This window comes from Eublepharis macularius, chromosome 2, assembly GCF_028583425.1.
Source record: "Eublepharis macularius isolate TG4126 chromosome 2, MPM_Emac_v1.0, whole genome shotgun sequence".
Lineage (NCBI taxonomy): Eukaryota > Metazoa > Chordata > Lepidosauria > Squamata > Eublepharidae > Eublepharis > Eublepharis macularius.
Genome location: NC_072791.1, coordinates 75,558,193 through 75,582,816, shown reverse-complemented (window position 1 = coordinate 75,582,816; position 24,624 = coordinate 75,558,193). Strand labels below are relative to the sequence as shown.

Genomic DNA, 24,624 nt, shown 5'->3' with positions numbered 1-24,624 from the left:
GGAGTCAGCCTTCTAAGGATTTGTGTATCTTGCCTTGTCTTAGAGTGTTATAGAGAAAGTGGCACCATTCTTGACCTTGGTGTTTCTAGTGTGTTTGTTACTGCTTCCTCACAGAAAGCCAGAGGTACAACCCAACACAGCATCATTTTAAATCTGCTCAGCATTTTGTCCAGGGTCCTGACAAGACAAGTCCTTAAAGGCATGGCCTGATCTATTTGTTTCCCCACTTGTCTTTTTTTTTGTAAAACCCAGTTGGTGTAGAGTTCTGGTGAACTTGAAAACTTGTGCACTGCTTTGTGGCTGGCAGTGGCTCTCAGCATCCCTGCTCACTTCGTTGGGTTGGATCCTGCCTAGAGTTCCATAGCTGCAAAGGAGGCAACTTTTGTTAACTTCCCTAACCCTCAGCACCCCCAAATGCTGCTCCTGGGGGACAGGGGACCCTAGGAATAGGTTAAAGGGGTTTAGAGGTCTACAGTAGGAGAGGGTCAGCAAAAATCATCTCTCCTGCTTGTGCCTGTCAAAATATTGGTGGGATCTAAGTCATTATAATCAGCTTTAAAAAAAAAATCTTAGCAGTGACATGAAAAACTTCTGCTCCTTGGTACCTTTCATATTCATGGGTTAATGCACCATTTCCAAGGAGTCGCCATGATCGCAACTGTCCAGGAAGTTTCGAATTGGCATCCTGTGTTTTATTTCACACTTACTTTGAAGCCCTGGTTTTGTTGTAGGCTTTATAATTCACGTCACCTTTTTAAAAAAAGTTTGTGCATGTGTTGTAACATTGTGACATTACCACTTGAAACCCCAGCTCCCTATACACATCAGTACTGCATCTCTGTGCAGCCATTTTCACTCCCTAACTTTTCATGTTAGAAAATAGCACCAAGGGGTGTCGAGAGCTGATTGTCCCTGCCCAGCAAATTTTCAGGCTATCATTGGTCTCACACGATCACATGATCCCTTAATGGGTGGGGTGTGATGATCTTTTTGGAGAAAATGTAGAATCCCCATGCTTGTTCAAACACCATTTTTTAAAGCCATCATCATTTATATTGAGCATTAAAAATCAAAAGGGAAACGTGTCCAATGTTCAAATGAACAGAAATGGTTCTTTGCTGAGCCAGAAAGCATATCTACTGGTGGTGATTTCCTGCGGCATCTTTTTCCCAAACAGCAGTAACATAAGTGCATTGCTTCCTATCCATTGATTTAAAAAAAAGATGCACAATGCTGAAACGTTACTGTCCTTTAGAAATACAAAAAAAAATTACAGAAAAAGCGGACGGGGTGCTGAGGAGGGTGGGTTTTATTAGACTCACACAGACTAATCAGCTCAAGGAAAAGGAGAGGGCAGTGTAGAGAAGCAAACAGCTCAAATGTGATCAGGAAGCTTAAGAGGAAGCCATGGCAGTAAGAGGCAGGAGGAGGGGTGCAAGGATGGGAGCCAGAAGAGAGGAGAGGCTGAGTGGAGGCCTTGCCGGAGGGAGAGTCCTCCGTGCCCCTTGCTCATTCCCAGCCTTCCACCCTCCTTTGCTCCGGGCCACAGGTCATCCCTAGTTCACAAACTTGCCGGGATTTTGTAAGGGCAAGAGGCAGCTGAGTGAAGATTAAAGTTGGCTCAGCCCCAGACCATGTACTGAGTGCCTCACGCACTGCACAACTGAAGCCCTCCGGAGCTGCCCTGCCAGGGCTGCCCACTAAGCCAAGCCCAAGTTCTTCAGGGGCGTCACTTGGACGGAGGCACCGGAGCACAGAGGGCAAGTGAACACACTTGCATCCCACTACTCCAGCCCTGCCCACCTCCCTCCCACTCTGCGCTCTGCTTTCTCTGCTCGGGTTAGGCTAGGTGGGTGCCTGGCTCCCTGCTGCTAGCCAGCCAGGCGGGCCAGGGACACTTCGCCACACTGCCACCAAACACTGAAACATTTTAAAAAGGGGCAGACAAAGTGGTCGGGGAGCTGAGGAGAGTGGGAGTGGTCAGATCCACACAGCCTAATCAGCTCCCAAGAAAAAAGAAGGAAAGGGAGAGAAGCAAAAAGGGGACAAAAGTGCTCACACTGGCATTAATCGGGTCAGCCGTGAGTCGGCAGCGGCTTCAAAATTAAAATCGCAGTATATCCGCGGGGGGGGGGGGGGAATCCTGGATACCGCGGACTAAGATGGGCACTGCGTCCCATGACTAGCTTTCAAGTGTGAAACGTCTGCAAACATGGGACGCAAAACAGGTACAGATATGCTGTAAAGTATGAGTGTGAAAGGTATCCTTGTAGTAGACACAGTATATGTGAGTCTAATATGTGTGCATCTTGAGGCTTTTTAGGTTTAAAATGTGGAAGGAATTAAATGTAGTCTGGATGAGTACTACTTTTTATGGCAGACAGAGAATTGAATGTATCTTGAAAAGTAGGTGGGCATCAGGACTTTACTTTTTACCAGTTCCCCTCCAAGCCTAAAGCTTTCTTTAGAGAAAACAAGAAACCTGCTTATATTGAGCATCTGATAGTACCATTTATGAACTGCATGTTATTCAAGTTTTTCTTCTTCTGTCCATATCATCAATTTTTTCTCAGGTCATGTTGGAAGGCAAAAACATTGAGGAAGGCTTTGGGATTGCATTCAGAGTCCTACAGGTATATTAAACCTATGAAGATGTTTTATATTCTGCATTTTACTGCATACAATTATGTGTTTATACATAATTTGGTCCCATGGGGGATTTCTGCAGGTGGAAAGGTTTTCTGTCCCTGGGGCATAATTTCTTGCTTTTGCCCTCCTACTGGAGCTCAGAAATGCTCCTGAAATGCTACTTCTGGGGGATAAGGGACCCTCAGGGACAGCATGAGGGGGCAATTGGTGAAAAGCAACCTCCTTTCTGTCTGCTGATATGCTCCCTAGAATCCAACTCCCAGGATACTCAGCAGAACCCTGCTTCTGTTGTAGGAAGGTGTTTCTGGATCTTGATAGGCAAGAGTCAGTAGCACCTTAAAAACCAACTTGATTTCCAAGGTATGAGCTATTGAGAGCTTTGACTCTCTCATACCTTGGAAATCTAGTTGGTCTTTAAGGTGCTACCCAAATCTTGCTATTCTACTACACACCAACACAGTTACCTACCTGAGACTAGATTTTGAATATCAATTCTCTCTAGGACTTCCAGCTAGATGCTGCTGCTGTGTACAATAAAGTGGCCCAACAGCTATTGAAGCAACAGAAATACAGTGAGATCAGGCAGCTTCTCAAATGCATCAAAGAATCTGGTGTTGCTGCTAAAAATGATGGGGACAATGTCATCCTAAACTGTCTGGATGAGTTTGAAGCTATCCCTTCTGAGGTAATTCTGCTTTTTCAATCACCTTCACTTTTCTCTCCACTTATCACTATCACGTTTTCAGAGAGCGTTGAGCAACTTCAGTAATACTCAGGACTAAATTCTTTGGGATTTTTTGTTAGTGATATTTTCATAGTCCTGAGACAGTATCTTAGTTCCTTCTGTTAGGAGTGAGGAATGAGGACTTTATCTCAGCATACCTCCCCATGCGTCTCTCAGATCACTCTCACTCCCTGCTTGTGCAGCTAGCCAGCAAGCAAGGCACAACGCTGCCCAGAGGCAAAGAGGATGTGTTTTGTCCGAGGGAAATCCCACCTTCCTGACAGAATATCCTCACTGCTTCCCAACTTCCTTAAGACCTTTTTTTTTGGGGGGGGGGGGAGTCTTCAGTAGCTGCCATCACTTCCCAGAATTTACCCCTATCACTAGTTTGATACCAGGAGGACCATCAAATGAGGCTGTTTGGTAATTTGGTCAGGGCAAGGCTCACAGGATAGGAATCCAGTCACTATCTCTGAAACAATAGAAAAGCTTTATTCTACAATCAACATCTCTTACAGGTTACAGAGATTAAGGTGCAACTCTTTCTGTTGATGGATGGCCGGCCAGACTCCGCTCCGGAAAATCTGGCCAGGGCTTTGGAGACTGTGACTAGCTGGTTGAAACAGAGCAGACTGAAACTGAATCTCATGAAAACGGAGATCCTTTACCTGGGCTGTGGGCTGACAGGTTCTGAGATCCAGCTCCCACCTCTTGATGGGACACCACTGACACTTATGCCAGTGGCAAGGAGTTTGGGCATGATCTTGGATGTCTCCTTGTCAATGGAGGCCCAGGTCATGGAAGTTGCCAAATCTGTATTCTTCCATCTTCGTCAGATTAGGCAACTTGCTCCTTACCTCTCAGCCCACAACCTAGTTATGGTGATCCATGCAATGGTCACCTCCAGGTTGAACTACTGCAACTCGCTCTACAGAAGTTACAACTGGTCCAGAATGCAGTGGCACATATTCTGACCGGGACTCCGTTCTGGTCACATATAACACTAGTTTTGCGCCAGCTGCACTTGCTCCTAGTGGAATTCCGGATCAAGTTCAAGGTTTTGGTTTTAACCTTTAAAGCCCTTCACAGACTGGAACTAGCATACCTGCAAGTCTGCCTTTTTCCATATGTTCCCTGAAGACTGCTACATTCAGCAGACAAACATCTACTAGTGGTCCCTGGCCCTAGGGAGGTTCGCCTTGCCTCAACCAGGGCCAGGGCTTTCTTGGTCCTGGCCTCGACCAGAGGAAGCCTCTCCAGCTGTCAAAACTCACAGAGAAACAAAGAGAGATCAGCTCTTTTTCAACCCCCACCCCCTAAGTATAGAGAAGGTCCTGGGCAGTCTGGGTTCTAGAATTTCTCATTGCAGGTGCCTACGAGAACACAGAATCCAATAGTCAAACTCAGGTACTACTTACATTTGAGGGTTTCATTATTTGCCTTGCAAGATGTGAAAACATTTAGGTCTGAGACTGATGAGGTTTTCTCAGCCTGTCTCTATCATCTCCATGTCAGCCCTTCCTAAGATAAAATGGCCTTTCCCGGCCTCACCCATGACAGAGATGACCATTGATTCCGCTACTGTGAATAAGGGAATGATAATCAGTGTTCCAAAGGCGCTGATTGGCTGTTATGGGTTCTATGAACATGACAATCAGGTTTAAAGGGAATTGGTAGCTTTCACAAAATGGACCAGACTTTGACCTGTCCATCACAGATGGCCATCAAGTCCATATTGTAGGCCCATCTAGTTAGCCCAATTCTGAGAGATCTCACAATCCAAATTCAAGAAGAGCTGCCCTGATCCTATAATGTTCCAGAGGATGTCACAAGGAATTATTGAGCTAAGCACTTGGGGAAAAATTAAGGATACATTTTGGTTCCCAGTAGCAGAAAATAAATGTCAGTGGCTTCAAAGTATAACTTTTCAACTGTGTTTTCCTTTGTGGAATACAGGAGCTGGATGATCTGATCCAGGATATGGACAGTGATGAAAACAAGGTGAGTGAGGCATCGCTGGAGAAAGTGAGCCTAGAAGTGAAGGAAATTCTTAAGATCCCAAACTTTTCTTCTTTCTACATATGTTCTGCTATCTCCTTCCTTGTTCCATCCATTATTCTGTACTGTTCTGATTCAGAGCAAGTATCAGAATATGCTTGCTAAGTGTTTTGTAGCAGTAATAACACTTACATAGTGCTTTCACTGCTTAAAGTGCTTCATATTGTATTTTGTTGTAACCCTTCAACCGACCTGTAAGGTAGGCCAGTATTTTTATCCTTTGGCTGCAGCCACATTGTTCTATCTGCAATAAGTGGCTTGCCCAAGGCCACCCTCTAAGCTTGTGGCAGGAGGCAAAGCTTTTAAATGGAGTTTGCTCTAATCACAGCTAGTAGAGCTGAACATGAGATGGGGCATGCAGTGGTGTGGTCCTGCAAAAAAAAAAAGCAAATAAAAAAACAGGTAGTTATGGTGGTTTTAACTCTTACTAAATAAATGAACTCACCCTTTCCAATAATGAGCAGGGGTCCTTTCAAAGTTAAGAGTAGGGATGTGCAGTTCAGTTCAGAATTTGGATTAAAATACCAAATTTTGGCTGATTTGGTAAAATCTGAGTACTCTGAATCAAAAATCAGGTATCCCAAATGTTAACCAAATTTTCAACAACAAAAAAAATGGTGAAAATTCGGCCATTGTTTTCTATGAGAAAATCACTCTCAAAAAAGAAAAAAAAAGAAAAAAGAAAATCACTCTCAGAGCTCTCCGGTGGCTTGGACGGGTCATTTTTCAATCAAACTTCACCAAGTAGGTGAAGTAGGTTCCTACCAGACTGTTCTCCAAAGACCTCCAAAGTTTCATGAAGATTGGACCTTGAGAGCCAGTTTTACAGCCCCATAAAGAAGGTGCCTCCGTCCCTTCTTCATTATTCTCTGAGGAAAGTATTTGGGAGTTACCTGGGGGCTTGGGGTCACATTTTTCATGTAAACTCCAAATTTTCAAGATACCTACTCCTGACTATCCTCTAAAGACTCTGAAGTTTCAGGAAGACTGGACCCCGAGGGCCAATTTTATGAGCCCCTGAACAAGGTGCCTGCAGCCACTCCATTTTTCCTTATGGGATAAAAAGTCAAAGCTGACTCCCATTGCAGAAATACACTGGGGCAAGGCTGCCATAACCAAGGCACACTCCCAAGTGCAAGCTGAGCTCATGCCATAGAAAGCCCAATAGAACCAAACTGAAGCACAGGAATGAGTCTCCCCCAGAACCAAAATGAAGCAAGGGGACCAACATCACATCAGAGAATAACATCCATTCCACCCAAACTAAATTGAAGTAAGGGACACTGTTGCAACTTAGCCCAAGAGAACCATTGTCATTCACAGCAACCAGGCACTGAGGAGTGCCAGTGAGGAAACACCACAGAATAGAACCAAGCAGTATCCAAGCACAAGGCATTTCCTTGCTTCAATTTGCTTCTGTTAGGTATGCAACGTGCATAGGTGCTGTGCAGCTGACCTGTGCAAGGGTGCTAGTGATTTGTTTTTGTTGCTAGTCTGTGTTCCTCCTATTCCCTTTGATATGCTAGTGTAAATCTGCCTGCCTGTTAATTCTGTGCTCTTGCAGTGCATACAAATAAGAGATGAATGCTCACGTTGTGTGTACACATTTAACTTACTGCATTGTATAATGAAGCAATTTCTACCAAGCATTTTTATTCCAGTGTGTGTTCAGAAAGTGTGAACACACAGTGGAAAACCATGAGAGACAACATGTAAGACCTTTGTATGGCCAGTGGCTCTGCCATGTGACAGAGAAATTTCTTTTACCCAACCAGTAGTTCTTGGGAAGGGGTCCAAATGAAGAGGCAGAATAAAGATGTCTCTTTATTAGCAATGATGCATCACTGGTCAGCACTTAACTAAGCCTAACAGGATCAAGTTTAGAGAAATGGCTGCAACATTCCTCTAGGCACATCAGAATATATAACCTCTCTTTGTCACCATAGTCATCATCTTCATCATCCAACTTAATGAAATAGCATTTCTTATCCAGTTAGGCATTGAATAACTTTTATTGTGTAATTTTGTTTCTAGTAGTAGAAAAGAGCAAGAGTCCATACCCAACCACTAATTGTGTTAGTCTTATAGGTGCTACTGGACTCTTGCTCTTTTCCACTGCTACAGACAAACACGGCTACCCATCTTAGTTTCTAGCTTTACAGTATCTTGTTTATCAAGTATACTCTATATACCCACTAAGTCCAAGTCAGCATTCTTTAAGGTTATCTCTGAAGCACATTCAGAAAGGAGGGAGTGTGTCAATAGTTAGTGTCCATAGCTTTTCATTCTTTCCCCTTCGCGTGCTAGTTCCCTTTCTTGAGGTACCAAGTGCCTCCCGCTGCAATCCTGCCTGATTCCTTGGCGTGACAGGTGAAGCACCTGGGTTTGATTTACAAATGCCAAATGACTCCCTGTGCCTGCTCTGCAAGCAAGAATTTTAACTGTGGCTAGTGGCTAAACTAGCCAAAACCAGTGGCTAAACACAAGCAGAAAATGAATGCATTCACACTCCTGACTAAAACCATGGTTCACTAGGAAGTACGCATTGTCCTTTTGAGGTTGGAAAAAATCAGACCCTAGAGTTTAAAGTGATATGCTGAAGTTCACAGAACTTAGTAACATATCTGAAAGTAGAACCAAAGAGTCTATCTTGATCATTGGCTTGTTACAGCATCAGAAAGTTCACTCTGCCAAATGTCAATATCCGTAAAAAAAAAAATCTTTAAAGGGCTTTTGACTAAGAGGAGCAATGTAGGTCAGTTATAGTTTCCAGAGTGATAAATATCAAGGATTTGTTTTAATAATTCCATCTAAAAGATTTGTTTTAATAATTCCACCTAACAATTCTTTTTAGCACTTTCCCCAACCTGGCCATGTCTATTGTGCATCTTTGAACATGTCACCATCTGTTTCAAGTGCAAAGATTTTTGAAAACCACCTGTGTATTCTTAACTGAGGAAACCAGCAAATATCTTTTGTATTTCCTTTCCTGTGCTTCAGATCCAAGCATACCTGAGATGCCACAAACTGCGTTCTGCTTACCTGGTTGCCGTGAAGCAAGAGAACCCTAGAGCTGTGCAGTTGGTTCAGCATGTACGGCAGTTGGCTGAAGACAGTGGGGAAGATGTGGTACAGGCTATTTGCACCCAATGGCTTTCAGTGCATCAAGCCAAGCCAAAAAGCTGGCTCGCTCAGAGCACAAGAAAGTGACTACCGGCCGAATAGAGACTTTTTTTCATGAAGGGAAGGCTTGGCATCGTGCTGGTAAGAACAGCTTAATGGTAAAAGTTACAGATGGTGAACTGTTGGCTAAAGCAAGGCAGAGAGAAACCATTAAGCTGTTCCTGGAGAAAGGGAAGGGATTGGTTTCCTAAAATGCCATTTGGGTCCTGGTGACAACCAACCACCTCTACCTCAGGGTGTTCTCGTTGTGTTAAACATGGAAAAGGTCAGGCTGTATTACTAACAGAGAGATAAATCCTTTTGTTATAATAATGGCATTTAGCAAAGGCCATTTATTTTATTAATCTAAAAAACACACTGGATAAGCTTTAATTTGGAGCCCATCTTTTTGCAATTGCTTGAATACAAAGTTGCTACAAGAAACCCAAGACCAAAACATCTCTCTCTTCATTCCTTTTATGTTCTGAAATAGATTTTACAGTTATTGGTTGCCTCTTCAGCATGAATACAGTGTGCATCGGGGTGGGAGTTGTCTGAAATATATATCAAGAGGCTGCGGCAACTGTGATGGTGCAGAAGTTTCTTCTCTGCTGTGCTGCTTTTGGCAAATCATTAACAAGATATTTGGTGTTGTGATGGGAAAGACAGAAGTATGTTGAAATGTTTTTCTTGGAACATGTTTCTGTTGCTAGTTGACACATACCAGGATAGCCTGACTTCAGGAAGTTTCCAGCTTATCATCTTTATCTGTTTCCTTGTAGCTGTCATGAGTGTTCTGTATTTTGCATGCATCAGTTGACTCTCTCCATGTTTTCTGAAGGCTAATTGAGTTGCTTTTCAAAGCTTAATAATAGATCTGATGAAGAAATTTCCAGCAAAGAGAATAGCAGGCTTTGTTGGTCTGGATTTTTTGCTTGCAACATAGTGCCTTCGTAATTCATTAGGAGATTGAAAGACTTGAAGAGTCCTGAAAGTATAGAGTGCCTCGTAATTCTTGCCTCTTCAAGAATATTTTCTTTTGTACAATAATGCAGAAATTTAGTAGTGATCTCTTGGTGAGGCATTGTTTTGGACAGAATGACCAGTTGTGTGCCCTATTTATCATATGGGCAACACTATCCTCTGTTTGCATTAACTGAAATAAGCATCTGTTTAAGGAGGCTTCATTGTTGGATTCTTCAGCTTGTTCTGGAAAACCTGCAAAGCATAGGTTATGCCTTCTAGAACAGTTTGGTAGATCTTCTAATTTAATATTCAAATCAGCTTCAGATTTTGTAATGCCTAGCTCATTAGATATAGTGTCCAGAAATAGCTTAGCTTAAGTACCTAAGGATGGCCACTTTTAGCTTCTCCAAACTCCAGATTCTGAAGCTTATCTCATTAAGGCTTACAGAAGCTGTGGTTGTTGTCTGAGAGCTAGGAGGGGAAGAACTACTTCCATCTCTGAAATACCATTTGTTCATTACCTGCCTATGTTCCATTCTATTTGGGCTTTCCTCAAACACATATACACCCCACTTTTACAGAGGGGAAAAAACAGAACCCACCTCAGCAGAAGAATATGGCCCATGTGTGGTGTTCCGTTTTGCACTATACTTTATGCACTTTACATTATATCTCATCCTAAGGATTCTCTTTGTCACCAGCAGAATCTGCCTCTGGCAACTACCTTGTATTTTCAGATATTGCAATGAGTTATACTCTTAAAGAGAGATTATGAATTTCTGTATGAAGCAAAAATAAAACAAATTTGGTCACCTTTTCGGTTTTGGTTTACCATAGATGTGCTGGAAGTTTAATCAAATTAAATGACTTAAGCTAAAATCAAAGCATAGTACCTTACACAGAAAGAACAATGTAAACTGAGAAGTTTTATTTGCAAATGTAGTGAGATAAAGAATAGTCTTTGTCTAACAAGTGGAAGAAGACTCTATAAGCCATTCATCCTCCTTGTTCTTCCAGTACTTTTTATAGGCCCTCTTATACCACATCTAATAAAAAGGTACACCCTTCAGTAACCTTCATAATTTTGGAGAGAAGGTAGAGATCAAGCTTTTCTTCCTTTTAAAAAAGTTGATCTTTCAAATATCTTCTCCACGAATACTGGAACAGAAGATTAGAAGCTTCCCTCTATGGCATGCATTTTAGTAGCATTGTATCCTGGGCCTTCTGCCCAGAGGTTAGCTATTAGATGGTAATAAGTGCCTGGATTTCAAAAATAGTTAACTAGCTTATCTGCCAGGGGAGTGCTTTGAATTGTCCAGGGGAGAGACTAAAGAAGCCTCAGATGCTTGCTTGTAGTTGAAGAACTTCAAACACCAGTGTGAGCCTATGTAATTTAGAAGATATCTGGTCTTCACAAATGGTTATAAACCACAATATGCAGAACTACAAGGAAACGATCCTTGCTTCTATTGCCATGGTTGTCCAATGGGTTGAAAAAAGAGTAGCATAGCTAGCCACCCTGAGCCCATCTGTGGGGAGGGCAGGGTATAAATCAAATCAAATAAATAATAAATATTCTCAAGTTGGAAAATGTGTACCCCCTTACACAGTTAAGTATGCACAAAACTAAAATGAAAAATAGTCCATCTGTTTTTTGCATCACACCAGGTATACTTTGAATTTTGTTTGCATTCGCCAGCTGTGTTTGGTTTATCAATTCCTATACCCTGCTAGAAATACACACCTACAACAAAGGATACTTCATAATTCAGTCCCACGTGATGCCTAAGAGTTCACAGCTGACTTTCCAAAGTTGTATTGCTGTTTCTTCATTACGGCCTTCTGCTGAGACATACGCTGGCTTACAGTCACTGTTATATAAAGGATAATGTTTCAATTAGGAATTTTAGGCATTGGCATCATTTAAAAGTTGGGCTTAGCAAAAATCTTAGTGACAGAGTTATACACAATCTCCCTGACATACTAGTTCTCAGTCTCCAAAGTTCTTTTTGTTTTTTAAGAGGGGGGAGGATTTAAACATTCAACCTGCCTTCTGAATAGTTACTCCACTAATCAGCTTGCTGTGGTGGGGGACACCTGAACAAAGCCAGCCATTTTGTGGGAAAGAACTCCTACAAATAGATGTGTGTTCCCAGGAATGGGACAGCACCAGAATATGCTGTACAGAAATACAAAATTCCTGTAAGGCACAATGGCAAGTGCACTATTAACATCCTAACTGGAACCTGCCCAAAATTAAGAAGAGGTTATGAGCCCTTTCTTCCAAATATAATTTATTAGCTGCTGTCGCATGACAAGGAGTGTTGAAGCTTAAATAAAAGTTGAGCATGTAGATCTCTGTACCATTCCTCTGAAGACATGAGTGACAAGATGACATGAGTGTTGGGGGTTCTTGCACTAGGACCAGGTTTACTGGAAAAACATATGTAGGGGTTGTCAATCTCCAGGTGGGGCCTGGAGCTCACCTAGAATTGCAACAGATCTCCAGAGACTAGAGATCATAATTACATAATTTTTTTCTCATACTTTAGAACCACTTGCCAACACATACCCAACACATTTAATAATCTGGAAAGATTCCTCTGAGAGTATACAGGGAAAACCCTAAGTAGATTGGAAACTGACACAACCCGATCCAGCCTTTGTCTTGTTATGGGTTTCCCCCCCTTCTCTCAGTAATTCTCTACTTTACTCACAATTCTTTATAAGGTGATTTATTTTCCATGTTAGACTACTTAGTAACTACTGTTTTGTTAAGTGATGTGCTGTTTTAAATCTGCTCTGTCTCTGATTCCTTCAGGCTGGAGTGATGAGAGTGGGAAACATTCTCTTGTCCAGATGTGAGTTTCAAATCAATCCCACACCACTGGCACCATCTTATGTCACAACCCCTGATCCAGACTTTCTCATTACATTTTTTCCCCTGCATTTCTACCAGGAACAAGTCCTTCAAGCTGGAGGGTTGCTCATAGGGATCCCAGGAGCTGCTGGTGGTGGGCAATGTCCTGGTGGTTTACCGGCTTGCCTGCTGGTTGCTGGCAACTGACAGGGGGGGTTGGGCTACCCAGAGATCACCCACCACTGGCAGGCAGCCCAGGAACATGTAGGGGGCACGTGCTCCCAGGGGGCGCAACAACATCACTTCCTGAAGTGAGGTCATCGTGCTGACCTCAAGTGTGCTCCTGCCAGAATCAGACCCTGGTGTGATGACATTACTTCCCCAAAGTGACATTATCACACCTCTCCAGGAATACATGTGTGCAAAGTGCACAAAAAGGAGACTTCTAAAGGTAAGTCCAAGGTCCCCCACCTCCTGCCGGTGGGGATAGGGACCTGGGAACCCTAATGCAACAACACCCATGCTTTCCCTGAATTTTTAAAATACCAGGTTCCCTGTCCTCCTTAAGGGAAAGAGGTGAAGTGGATTTGTTTTAGTTTAGTGTATTTCTTTTGACACACTCTTAGGTTTCATTAATCCTGTACCAGAGACCACATCAGTGTGAATCTAGACTTCACTATAGAGAGCAGATTGGGAAACTTTGGGTTGTGGAGAATGTGGAAGTCAGCTCTGACAAAGCAAGCAGCCTTATTCAGATGGTAAGAGGTTATTGTAATGTCTTCCCAGTTCAGCTAGCTAAGACGATGCCATGGTGGAGCTTGGAGGTGCTTTATACTCAAGAAGTACAATGTTGATTTAATCTGCAGCTTGTAATGCAACTACAGTAACCAGACAGCTTGGCACTTTTAAACTGTTTTTAGCTGAGAACAGCACCCTGTCCTGCCTGACAAAATCAGTAACTATAGTTTCTAGTAGACTCCCCTGCCTAGTCCAGAATACCTCTCTGTTCTCTCCAAAACTTCAAGTCTGTTTTCCCATTGGTGGTTGACAATTTTGAATGTCAGACTGGTGCAGGCAAAAGTGTCACGTATAGAGGGAGGGGGAGGATGAGAAGGACGAATGGATAACCAGAAAAAACCAATTTATTCAAGTTTATTAGAAGAAACATTTCTGCCTTTTCTACCTTTGCTCCAATAGTTGGACGTTCTTCATTTCTGAAGTATAAGAGAACATGTGTCCTTAACTTTGAGCTCTTCATGTGATAGTCTTCCTGGGGGCAGGTACAGTTTGTGGAGCCCTTGCAACTGTATATTAAACAGTTTCCCAGGATCTATCCAGTGCAGGGTTGCCAACTCTGGGTAGGGCACTTTCTTGAGATTGTGGGAGTAGAGCCTGGAGAGTGGCGGGACTTTGATCATTGACTTCGGTATCACCAAGTATATGGGCAAAGCAGGATGGATTAGACTCCCGCCCCCTCTGAGGTAACTGTCAAAACTGACACTGCTAACTCACAGGCCTTATGATTCATGTGTATCTCTTTAATGTGAGCCAAAGTGTTCTTCCACAGTTATTAAAGCCGCAGGGAAATATTGCCAAACACAGGGAAATAATCTATACCCCCAAATTCAGTCTTGCTACTCAGACCTGATCATCTCACAATACCTGTGCCACAGAAAAAGTCTAGCTGATGCTAAGAAGCATTTTGAGTGATTTCCACCCCCCCAAAGAGATCCAACTTGAACCACTATATTCCAATAAATGTTAAGCCTCACATTTTGACCTACCTGAAATACTTCCCACTTACAGACTGTAGCTCCTCTGCAACTGCACAATACACACTGGTCTGAGCTCCTTCTTGTGGTGTCTTCAAGAAGAAATGTATCATTGACCAGAGACTATTAATTATAGTTATATGACGGGTCAATTCAGTCCTTACAGAGCCTGGATGCAAAGCATTTACAGTGACACCAGTGCCTATAGAAAATAAATCATGAATGTAGCAGAAGACATACTGAAAATGACAAACTATTCAAAAGGAAAATTTATGTTATCATTATTACAGTGGAGAATAAGAATCCTCCCTCAAGTTGTATCTTTCATATGTCCACATAAATTATTGTCTAAATATATGCTTTTTAGTTTTATGCCATGAAGACAAATGAACATGATCTGTTTCCATAGAACCAAAAATGGTTCTGATTCCTTGGTACAAGTGTTTAAAGGTAAAGGTATTCCCTTGTAAAAGCACTGAGTCATTACTGACCCATGGGGGGATGTCACATCACGATGTTTTCTTGGCAGACTTTTTATGGGGTGGTTTGCCATTGCCTTCCCCAGTCATCTACACTTTACCCCCAGGAAACTGGGTACTCATTTTACCAACCTCGGAAGGATGGAATCAACCTTGAGCTGGCTACTTGAACCCAGCTTCCGCCAGGATTGAACTCAGGTCGTGAGTAGAGCTTGGGCTGCAGTACTGCAGCTTACCACTCTGTGCCATGAGGCTGTTCCCCCCATGCAAGTGTTTATATAGCAGAAAACACACTTGATGACATGTATAACAGGTCCAATGCACACTGCTAGAACTTTTACAAAAAGGAACATAATGTGAAAGTTTACCACCACCTTTTCCAATGTGCAGTGTTATACTTTCCACCTTTACTTCTTAAGTAAGAAACAATATATTTGGTATTACTTATTTCTAAGTAGGTGTGCGTATTTCTGTCATGGAAACAGTAGTACATTGAACTTCTCTTTTGTTACATATTACACACACACACACACTTAGGAAAATGGAACATTTCCTATAGATCCTCCATTTTCCACCAAGTAAGTCAGACAAGGCTGTTATTTACATGGCACTGTCAACAACAACCTGCTCCATACTTTCCACAAACCTTGCAGCCGCTTGGCCAGTTCTCGGGTAAACAGAATATTGGCCAGTTTGCTTTGACAATAAGCCAAGCCCCGGTTGTAGCTCTTCTCACTCTGAAGGTCATGGAAACGAATCTTCCCAGCACGATGAGCAAGTGATGATACATTTATTATGCGAGCTGGAGCAGATTGCTTCAGGCGCTCTAATAATAAAAATGTTAAAAGGAAGTGCCCTGAGAGAGAGATGATAAAATAAGGTTTGCCTTTTGGTTACAATATTAAACAGGGATACAAGAAAAATAAGTTGATTTACTGTGAAGTGTCACCCTACTGACTGACTATGGGAATGTCTAATAAAATACTGGTCCCCATGATTAGCGTGAACAAGCTATAATTATACCTCCTCTTTCTATCATAGAATCATAGAGTTGGAAGAGACCCCAAGCGTGCTCTAGACCAACCTCCTGAAAAATGCAGAAAATTCACAGCTACCCGCCCTCCCCCAGTGACACCTGCTCAATGCTCGGAGGAAAGGAAACAACCTCCAGGATCCCTGGCCAATCTGGTCTTGAGGAAATTCCTTCCTGAACCCAAAGTGGCAACCAGCGTTTCCCTGGGAACAGATACAAGAGCCAAGCACTGGCTCACCTCTCCCTGCCCTTCCTCTCACAATTTATCTTTACATAGCTTTGCCAGTCCCTCCCTCCATCAATCACACATATATGACCTATTGTGCCTAGTATTTACAGTTCTTTACCTCTAAAGAGAGGCTGTAGAAAAGCAGCTTTTTTGACAAACTCAGTATGCCTGAAAGTAGATTGTGGATTTATTTTTTAAAAAAATAAATATTTATTTTTTATTTTTAAATTATTTTATTTTTTTTTTATATATATATATATATATATATATATATATATAATTTTTTAAAAAAATAAATATCTATTTTTCTGTAAATAGTCTTAACATTAAAAACCTGAAACAAATGATCAAAAGGCCTGGATTCTATGCTAGAAATCTGGTACTAAACAATGCAGAGTTGTTCTCAGCAATCATTCAAAAGCTATAAAGATCCAGCCATCAGCAGTGTTGTGATCCAGATGGCACACTGCGCTCATGTTCTCATAAATTTGTCTATGGCTATGAGGACAATAAACTGCTCTATTAAATGACAGCTGAAAGCTTGTATCCCAATCCAGTTTAGGTGTACCTGCACACTAAAATGGTTTTGGGGGAGCTGGATAAGAAACTACATGCACAAACAGAAACTGAACACTCAGTGCATAGTGGTGACACACTCAGCTTGCAAGAATGAGACTGAATTTATTCCCCTTCTCTTAGCAGGGGCCAGGGCTATTGTCAGTTATTTTACAGATATGCATAGAGCCCTCCTTCCTGCACAGGGTATAACTGGATTTGCCTGTTGCACCTTTATCAAGAGCTTGTTGGCCAAGCCAAAATGTGTGTTTTAGGCCACATAATGTGTCCCTGTTTCAGTCTCCCTGAACAATGAGATGAGGAGAAAAGCATCCTAGATTAAACAGAGCTTTCCCCTCAGTTATTTATGGAAGTGTAATGGGTACACGTCCATTCACCACACCAATGACTCTGGACCTTACCAAAGTGATTAATTCCCAGCTGTATCTCAAAACCATCTGCTGTCTTGGAGTAGGGGCACATCATCACCCCTGCATTGTTAATGAGGATGTGGAGCTCTTTCTCATCTACAAGGAACAGATACAAAAAGCACCAAAAGCTTCAGAGAAATCCTATAATAATGATACAGTCTGCAGCACAACTTTCTTTCAACTCCTCCTGTGATTCATCCTGCAGGCAGTATATTCCAGCTTTGAATGTTCCTTTACATCAGAAAACCTCTGTGAAAATAGAAAAACAGCACAGCAGGAAGAAAGGGGTTCTCTCTGTTTGCTTGCTGGTTTTCTATTCGCACGGGGATTTGAACAGGGGAATATTCTAAAAAGTAATCATCCTCTTGCTGCCTGAAGCGTTACAATCCAATATACGACCTTAAGTCTCTGCCCCCTCATTCCCTTCCTGGGCCAAAGTCTGCCCTTCTGTGGGGCAAGGTCAGTTATAGCCTCCTGCCTTAGAGGAAGATATATACAATCCCACATCACGGGTATACAATATTCGGTCTATGACCTTAAGTGCAGAAATGCCAGCACTGCAGAACTTTTAGACCTGTTTAATAAAACCCTCCTCGAGCTCTTCTATGTTGAAGAATTTCTAACTAGTTTTCAATCTTCCATTTGTAGGCCAGGTGCTAGAGTGGGTGGTGGTTTCCCAGCTCCTGGGGCTCTTGAAAGAAACCAATTTTCTGGACTCATTTTAATCTGGCTTCAGAACGGGTTTGGAACAGAGACTGCTTTGCTTGTGTTGTAGATAAACAGAAAGATATACAAAAATACACACATACATGGGATTTCACAACTGTGGACCCACATCTCTGTCAGCCTAAAATGCTGACGAGATGTAAGGTGCCATACACATTTTCAGCACACATAAAATAACCTTTTACAAACAAGAACTCTGATGTAAGGACGGAACTCTGATGTAAATCATATGGTTACTTTATCTCTTGAGCTCAGATCAAAACTGTGAGTTCACTGTTCCTGGTTTTATCTAATCACATTGTCCGTTGCATATATGGGAACTAAGTTCTGAGCACAGAACTCACAGTGCACATCTGATTGCCTGGAACCAAGGAGGATATGAAGAAAATGTATCGTGCAGTCAGGTCCTCAGATACATCATACAAACCTACTCATCATCTTCAAAAGACTTTCAGTGGATTCTTCCACCTTCTGGATCTAGATGAGCAATGGGGAGGGATAGAAGGTTTTTGGTTGTCAGGCCACACTTTGGGAATACTCTCCCCAAGAGTTTTTCCTGGGCCTCTATTTCTAATGTTCAGGTGCCGCTCATAGTCCGTTTAATTTTGACAGGCAATCAGCAGACTGATTTGTTTTCCTATGATTTGAGCCGCGATTTATTTTTCATTCTGGCTATTTCTCAACTGAGAGTTTTTACTGCTAGTTGGCCTGATGCATTATTTTTCTTTATTATTACAGTTTGTGGCATTTTACTGTTCATTCTTTTATTACTGTTAATTACCTTATTAAGCTGTTAAGAAAATTCCTGCTCTGAGCAAGTATTGTCATTCATAAAAGGATAAAAATGATTTCAATACCTCTTAGGAAATTCTCTGCAAATTCCCGAATAGACTTAGAGTCTGCCAAGTCTAACTTTTTCGCAATAACATGCTGGTTTCCAGTTGTGGTTTGGATTTCACAGGCAGCTGCTTCTCCTTTTGCCATGTCTCTGCAAGCAAGGATGACTCTGGCACCTGTGATAAGGAGAAGTGTGGAACTACTTGATAATACCAACTAGTTTACAAAGTAGAAGCTGTGTAGCTCAAAGCTAGAAATAGCTTACCTTGCAGGATGGTACCAATGGATCTCAGACACCAATTGAGTTTATTGGAAGAAAGATCTAATAGTATTTCATTGAGAAGACTGCATTAGACAAGTCACTCAAGTATAATACAAAATATTGTACTAGTGAATCCAAACAGCTAGAAGTGCACTCAAAGAAGTCAGAGAAGCAGTGAGAACCACTGTAGCATAGCCTTTTGAGTTTCAGACCAGGATCTGGGAAGCCCACATTCAGATCCCCACTCTGCCGTGGAAGCTCACTGGATGACCTTGTTCCAGTCACACTCTCTCAGAGTAAGCTACCTCACAGCCTGTTGTGAAGATAAAATGTAGAAGAAAACCATGTACACCACCCTGGAGGGAGGGCAGAAGAAAAATTTACTTAATAAATAATAGATAAAACAGATAAGTAGAAGGCTGTTCACAACAAATAAGGCAGACTTGCAGAGGCAAAGCAAAGCAGACAGAGTGGACAAGTGATCAGGCAGGCAAGATAGCTGGGGGATTTTGTATGGCAGCAGCTTTGACAGTTCTATCAAAATGAATTGTTCTGTCAGTGAGAAACCGACTGAAAGTCAATGGTGCAAAGCCATGCCATTACAACATGTGCATGCATATCACAGCTGGGGAGTTAGAGATCATCAAGTGAGAAAAAGCTCCTTTCTGACCAAAAGTCAGAAACTGAGGATCTGTAGATTAGGTGAAATCCCACTGCCTCCTTGTGTATCATGACAACAGTTACATGAGTAAGGTGCTGTACCACCGTCTGACCAGCGAGATTGGCACTACCCAATGACAGCAGCAAGGTCAGCAGCTCCCTTCCACGCCACAATGCAATAATGGAATAGAAAGTCGCGGGCTTTGGATGGCTGCTAGGGGCCCCCGTTTGGTTCAAGAACACATCATTTTACACAAACTAATTACGAAGATAGTACAGTTTTTTGCTTTAATGCTCTAAACACCTCAGAAAAAAATTAACACAAAGCCAAATAACATTGTACTAATGATGTTGTGGTTTCACTAGGAAAGATGTGGTAATAAAATGCCCTGGCCAAACTAAAGTTTCAGTGTAGGCAGCAACTCATTTTAAAATCATTCTGTGTGGCTCAATGAAGACTTAAATTATCATGGTGGATCCAGACAGCTTCCCCCTCCCCACTCAACCTCACCTAATTCTCCTCCTCATTACAACCCTTGTCCCACATGTCTATTGTCTGTGCAGATACCATAATCCCCAGCATACTCTTTTAGGGGTTAAAGGAGATACCCTTCTCCCTTTTTTACCAGTAGAAAAGGGGGTAATGACCTGATAGGTAGGGATAAGTAACTTGCCTCGTTGTGCAAGATCTTTGGCAGTTTCCTTCCCTATGCCAGTGTTGGCCCCTGTGATCACAGCCACTTTCCCAATCAGCTTCACTGTAGACTTGCACACTCCTCCTGCGATATATTTCCTAAAAAAATAACAATGCACAAGTAACTCACAGGTTCAAGCACTGATTTAAAAAGTCCATTATATGTACACAGGAGGTTGGATCCCACAGAAGACTTCTGTGTACAGAAAGCAGGAAATTTTTGTGAATTCCCCCTCCTACAGCAGTTTTCCAACTCCCCGCCCCCAGATGATCCTGTGGGTCCCTTATTACCCAGGAGTGGCATTTGGGTACGTGCATTTTAACTTGCAGCAGGAGGCAAGGAACTCCTGCTCTGTGGATGGAAATCCCTTCTGTTTGCCCAAGCCCTCAATGAGATCCAGAGTACATTTCATCAAGAGAGCCAGTTTGGTGTAGTGGTTAAGAGCGCAGGACTCTAATCTGGAGAACCGGGTTTGATTCCTCACTCCACTTGAAGCCAGCTGGGTGACCTTGGGTCAGTCACAGCTTCTAGCTCTCTCAGCTCCACCCACCTCACAGGGTGTTTTGTTGTGGGGATAATAACATACTTTGTAAACCGCTCTGAGTGGGTGTTAAGTTATCCTGAAGGGTGGTATATAAATCTATTATTATTATTATTATTATTATTATTATTATTATTATTATTATTATAAATATTTAACCATTAGCACACTACAAACAACAAACAACAGAAAGGTATGAGGAGAGAGGAGGCATTGCAGAGAGTGGCTTGCTTAAAACCAGATCCAACCAAAAGAATAATTAATCCATTTAGAGTAGGTGAGGTCCACTCCCAAATGTGCATTGATAGACAAAGTAGGATTGCCATAAAATCAGATCTAATCTAATAAAGTACAGATTTGTAGAGTTAAGATTTTAATATTCCTTTTCATATAAGAGTTTTATAGAATTTTATACTTTTAATCCATATATTCTTACAATGAATTAATAGTGCAGAGACCCCCCCTCCCCCTTTACTCTCACTGTTCAACTTTTGCTGAAAGCTGTTTTCAGAGAAGACAAGGTAAAACCAAGGCTGAAATGTTTCTCTTTGGTAGCTGTCTAGGGAACCGAGATAAGACTGCATTCTTCAGGCTACTGTATCATGAGAAGGGCGATACAAGAAGAGCACATTCACTCCCTATATCTATAACGCTGGATTCTAAAGTTTGAACCATACTTGAACCATGCCCTTGTCTGTCTCCGCCTCTGCTCTGAAGAATCTGAGTAAGGGCAGAAGGGCACTTAATTTGTGTAACAGGTTGAATCAGAGTCAATTTGTAACATTCAATAGTATAGCTGAACTAATTCATATCTCTGTAAGTGCTGAAATCTTGTAAGCTCTGATTAAAACTTGAAGACTATTACCAGATGCCACAGATGGCCTAACTGGCTGCCTACACTACTGCATATGAAATCTTCATATTGCAGAAATCACAAGTACAATTTTGTTTTGCTAAAGCATTTTTGTCTGAACTACCCTATTGGGGAAGTCTTGTGGTTTTTTTTTTTTTTTAAGAAGTAGTCTCTTAAAAAAAAATCACCTAAGATTTATTCTCACCTTCACACTTCTCTTTTATTTCACAATGATAATCTTTACATCCAGGAACAGTTACCGCAAATTAACTAAACTAATAAGGAATGCAGAACCACAACACAGTCTATTAGTGTTAGCAAAGCTATGTCAGAATGAAAGTTTCAAGTTAATACAATAGTTGATAGAAACAGTATTAGCAGTATCAAAAAGAGTCCAGTAGCACCTTTAAGACTAACCAATTTTATTTTATTGTAGCATAAGCTTTCGAGAATCAAGTTCTCTTCATCAGATGAACTTGATTCTTGAAAGCTTATGCTACAATAAAATAAAATTGGTTAGTCTTAAAGGTGCCACTGGACTCTTTTTGATTTTGCTACTACAGACTAACACGGCTAACTCCTCTGGAGTATTAGCAATGCAATTCTACTGGAATATCTCTTGTTTTCCAGTTCTTTTACTCAGCATTTATTTTTTAAATTCTTAAATGGCATCTCTCCTTGAATAGGTTATTTTAGCAACAGATTTAAAGGCTCACAGATCAATCCTGTTAGAAGCAAACAGCGAATAAGAAACAAGATAAAGTACAAGATGGGATCTCAGTAATGGGAAGATCAACATCTGTAGAATTTCTGTCTGTTCTACATCTGTTGAAATACAAAGCCTCCATTAAGAGGCAACACTATTCCCACCTCCTCATTCTGTTTTTTTTGAAACCGAGGGAGTCAAACTGCAACTTGTCTGCTGCTTGATTCCAACTCCACAAGAGAGACGTTATGACAGAGAAAAAACAGGATAAAGGCATTACAGTAAAACTGTTTTTTAAAAGATACGAAATTATAGAGATGTTAAAAACAGAGGCATTTAACAGATAAAAGTATTGGTAAAGAGAGATGCTCAGAAAATCTCCCCAAAAGTAGTCTTGTGGCACTTTAAAGACAAAGAAGTTTATTGTGAATCCTTCGAATTCTAACGCGTGCTGTGCAAGCTGCTCCTACACCATTAAATACAACTACTCTCTTGTACTAGAATGCATTTTGCAATTATCACTTATTTGCGGGTGGGAGCGGGAACTACTCCTGCGTTTCGGTTAACAAAGATTTAAGTAACCAGTCAAACCCATCAGATCACGAACCTGATGCAAGGTGCAGCCATAACTACCAAGAGAAGGAAGGATATCGACAGTGCCAGCACGGACCCCAGAAAGACTAGCATTGTCCGGGTCAGTTCACTTCATGCACTGTCTCCTCACAGCGCGAATCTCCGATTACATATAGCATAGAACTTTAGCACTGACTTCTGGCACTGAGAAAACAATAGAGACTTGTACGTCGGAAGGCATGCTGGGAATTGTAGTCTGGCAAAACAAAGAAAAGGAACCATGAAAAGGGTGCGTGTGTAGCTGGAAGGGACACGACTGGCTTCTCTGCTGGAGGAATCAAGGGAGAACTAAGCAGCTTCTCAAAAGAATAAAGTAATCGCAAGTAAATCACTTAAGGTGGAACAGCAGCATTTAAGTCCAGTGGCACCTTAGAAACCAACAAGATTTTCAGGGTATCTGAAGAAGGGAACTCTGACTAGAAAGCTCATTATACCCTGAAAATCTTGTTGGTTTCTAAGGTGCCACTGGACTTAAATCCTGCTGTTCTACTGCAGACCAACATCGCTTCTCACCTAAAATTTTCAAGATTTCAACTGCTCTTGTAATGCTTTAGCAATAGCAGGAAGATTGCTGCCCAGCTGTACACTACCCTCAAGCCTCAGTTTCATGACATAAATCTCTTAAGCTATGCACAATGCAAAAGCGCTATATAACTTATTGGTTCATTAATAAAATACGTACAATGCAATAAAGTCCACTAACAATTCAGAATAACATCATCTATTCAAAGCCTGGCATTATTTCACTGAGTTAGGTACACATATACACCCTCACCACACACCAAGTTCCATAGACACGAAATGTCTGAAATGACATTAAAAGGCCATAGTGCCATAATGGGATTGCAGCCTGGGGCAGGCAGGTCACTTGGATCAGCGCTGACAGAAGGGTAACCATTTCCCCATCACTGCATCTGCCATAAAATAGTTGCTCTTCCAGACAATTTACTTACAAGTTGACAATGTAATCCCTTTCAGATTCTAGAACTCCGAATGGAACTGCAGGGAGAAGCACTCTCACCTCGGAAGCACTCCTTTCTATGAACAGTCTCTATTAATATTTTAGGTATGAGAATTTCTTATACTAATTACTGGAAGGGCAGATTGTGTTAATATTAATTAGCTGTTAGTTTGTATTTTGATTATTGTTGGGACTATTTGAAATAGATGTTATATGTATATTATTTCCCCTGAGAGATTGGAGGCCTGAAACTGCAGAGTGAAGCACTTGTTACCAGAACTGCTCTTTTATGGGGAAATTAGCTGCAGTCTGGATTTGATTAGTGCGGATCTTAACCAGCTATACCAGAGTCCCTCTTACAGATTACTCGTGCAATAAAGAGGCAAGACTAATAAAGATAAAATGTGTTTTTACTAATAGTGTTGCATATGCCTGCAATAACGCACACAAGCAAGGTACATACAAGAACCAGGAAATAAAGAGAAGGAAAAATAGAGCCATTTGCATTAGCAGGAGAACCCACTTGAGATAGATGGAACTGGGCGATACGCACCTGGTCACGGCGAGGAATAAAGATGTAGCAGTGAAGCGTGGCAATATCTAATGCCTGCACTAGACACGCAGAGTGACAGTTGAGGTTCAGGATAGGCACTGTGCTGCTAGTGGCATGGCTCTGGGCCCAGGTGAAGTAGGAATGGCACGCGCACCTCATGGCCAGGGAAGCCTGCTTAAATACCCCAAAACGTACCCTGAGGCGGGTGCCGTCCATGTGGTTCTCAAAAGGGGAACAAAGGCTTAATGGGTCTACAGCTATCCCTAATGGGCCACTTTA

General features: G+C 41.8%; 2 protein-coding genes across 3 annotated transcripts in view; one reads left to right on the top strand and one right to left on the bottom strand.

Moving 5' to 3' along the window:
• ZFYVE26 (zinc finger FYVE-type containing 26) overlaps window positions 1-8,937 on the top strand; it is a 61,776-nt gene extending 52,839 nt beyond the window's left edge. The window contains exons 39-42 of the mRNA XM_054969953.1: window positions 2,574-2,633; window positions 3,152-3,334; window positions 5,330-5,374; window positions 8,432-8,937. Of these exons, the coding sequence (XP_054825928.1) occupies window positions 2,574-2,633; window positions 3,152-3,334; window positions 5,330-5,374; window positions 8,432-8,641 (498 nt within the window). The 3' untranslated portion in view covers window positions 8,642-8,937. The remainder of the gene's footprint in view (window positions 1-2,573; window positions 2,634-3,151; window positions 3,335-5,329; window positions 5,375-8,431) is intronic.
• Window positions 8,938-9,056: 119 nt separating this feature from the next.
• On the bottom strand, window positions 9,057-22,949 carry RDH12 (retinol dehydrogenase 12). Of its 2 annotated transcripts, none has more exons than XM_054969951.1 (8): window positions 22,806-22,949; window positions 20,078-20,196; window positions 18,502-18,657; window positions 16,910-17,014; window positions 15,317-15,526; window positions 14,204-14,393; window positions 11,304-11,430; window positions 9,057-9,811 (listed from the first exon to the last, which is right to left on the bottom strand). In XM_054969951.1, exons 1-7 carry the CDS (start codon window positions 22,883-22,885, stop codon window positions 11,328-11,330), a joined length of 963 nt encoding a protein of 320 aa, XP_054825926.1. In that variant the 5' UTR covers window positions 22,886-22,949; the 3' UTR covers window positions 9,057-9,811; window positions 11,304-11,327. The 2 variants fall into 2 exon arrangements, with proteins under 2 accessions (XP_054825926.1, XP_054825927.1); XM_054969952.1 differs by having other exon boundaries at window positions 15,317-15,496.
• Window positions 22,950-24,624: the final 1,675 nt, after the last annotated feature.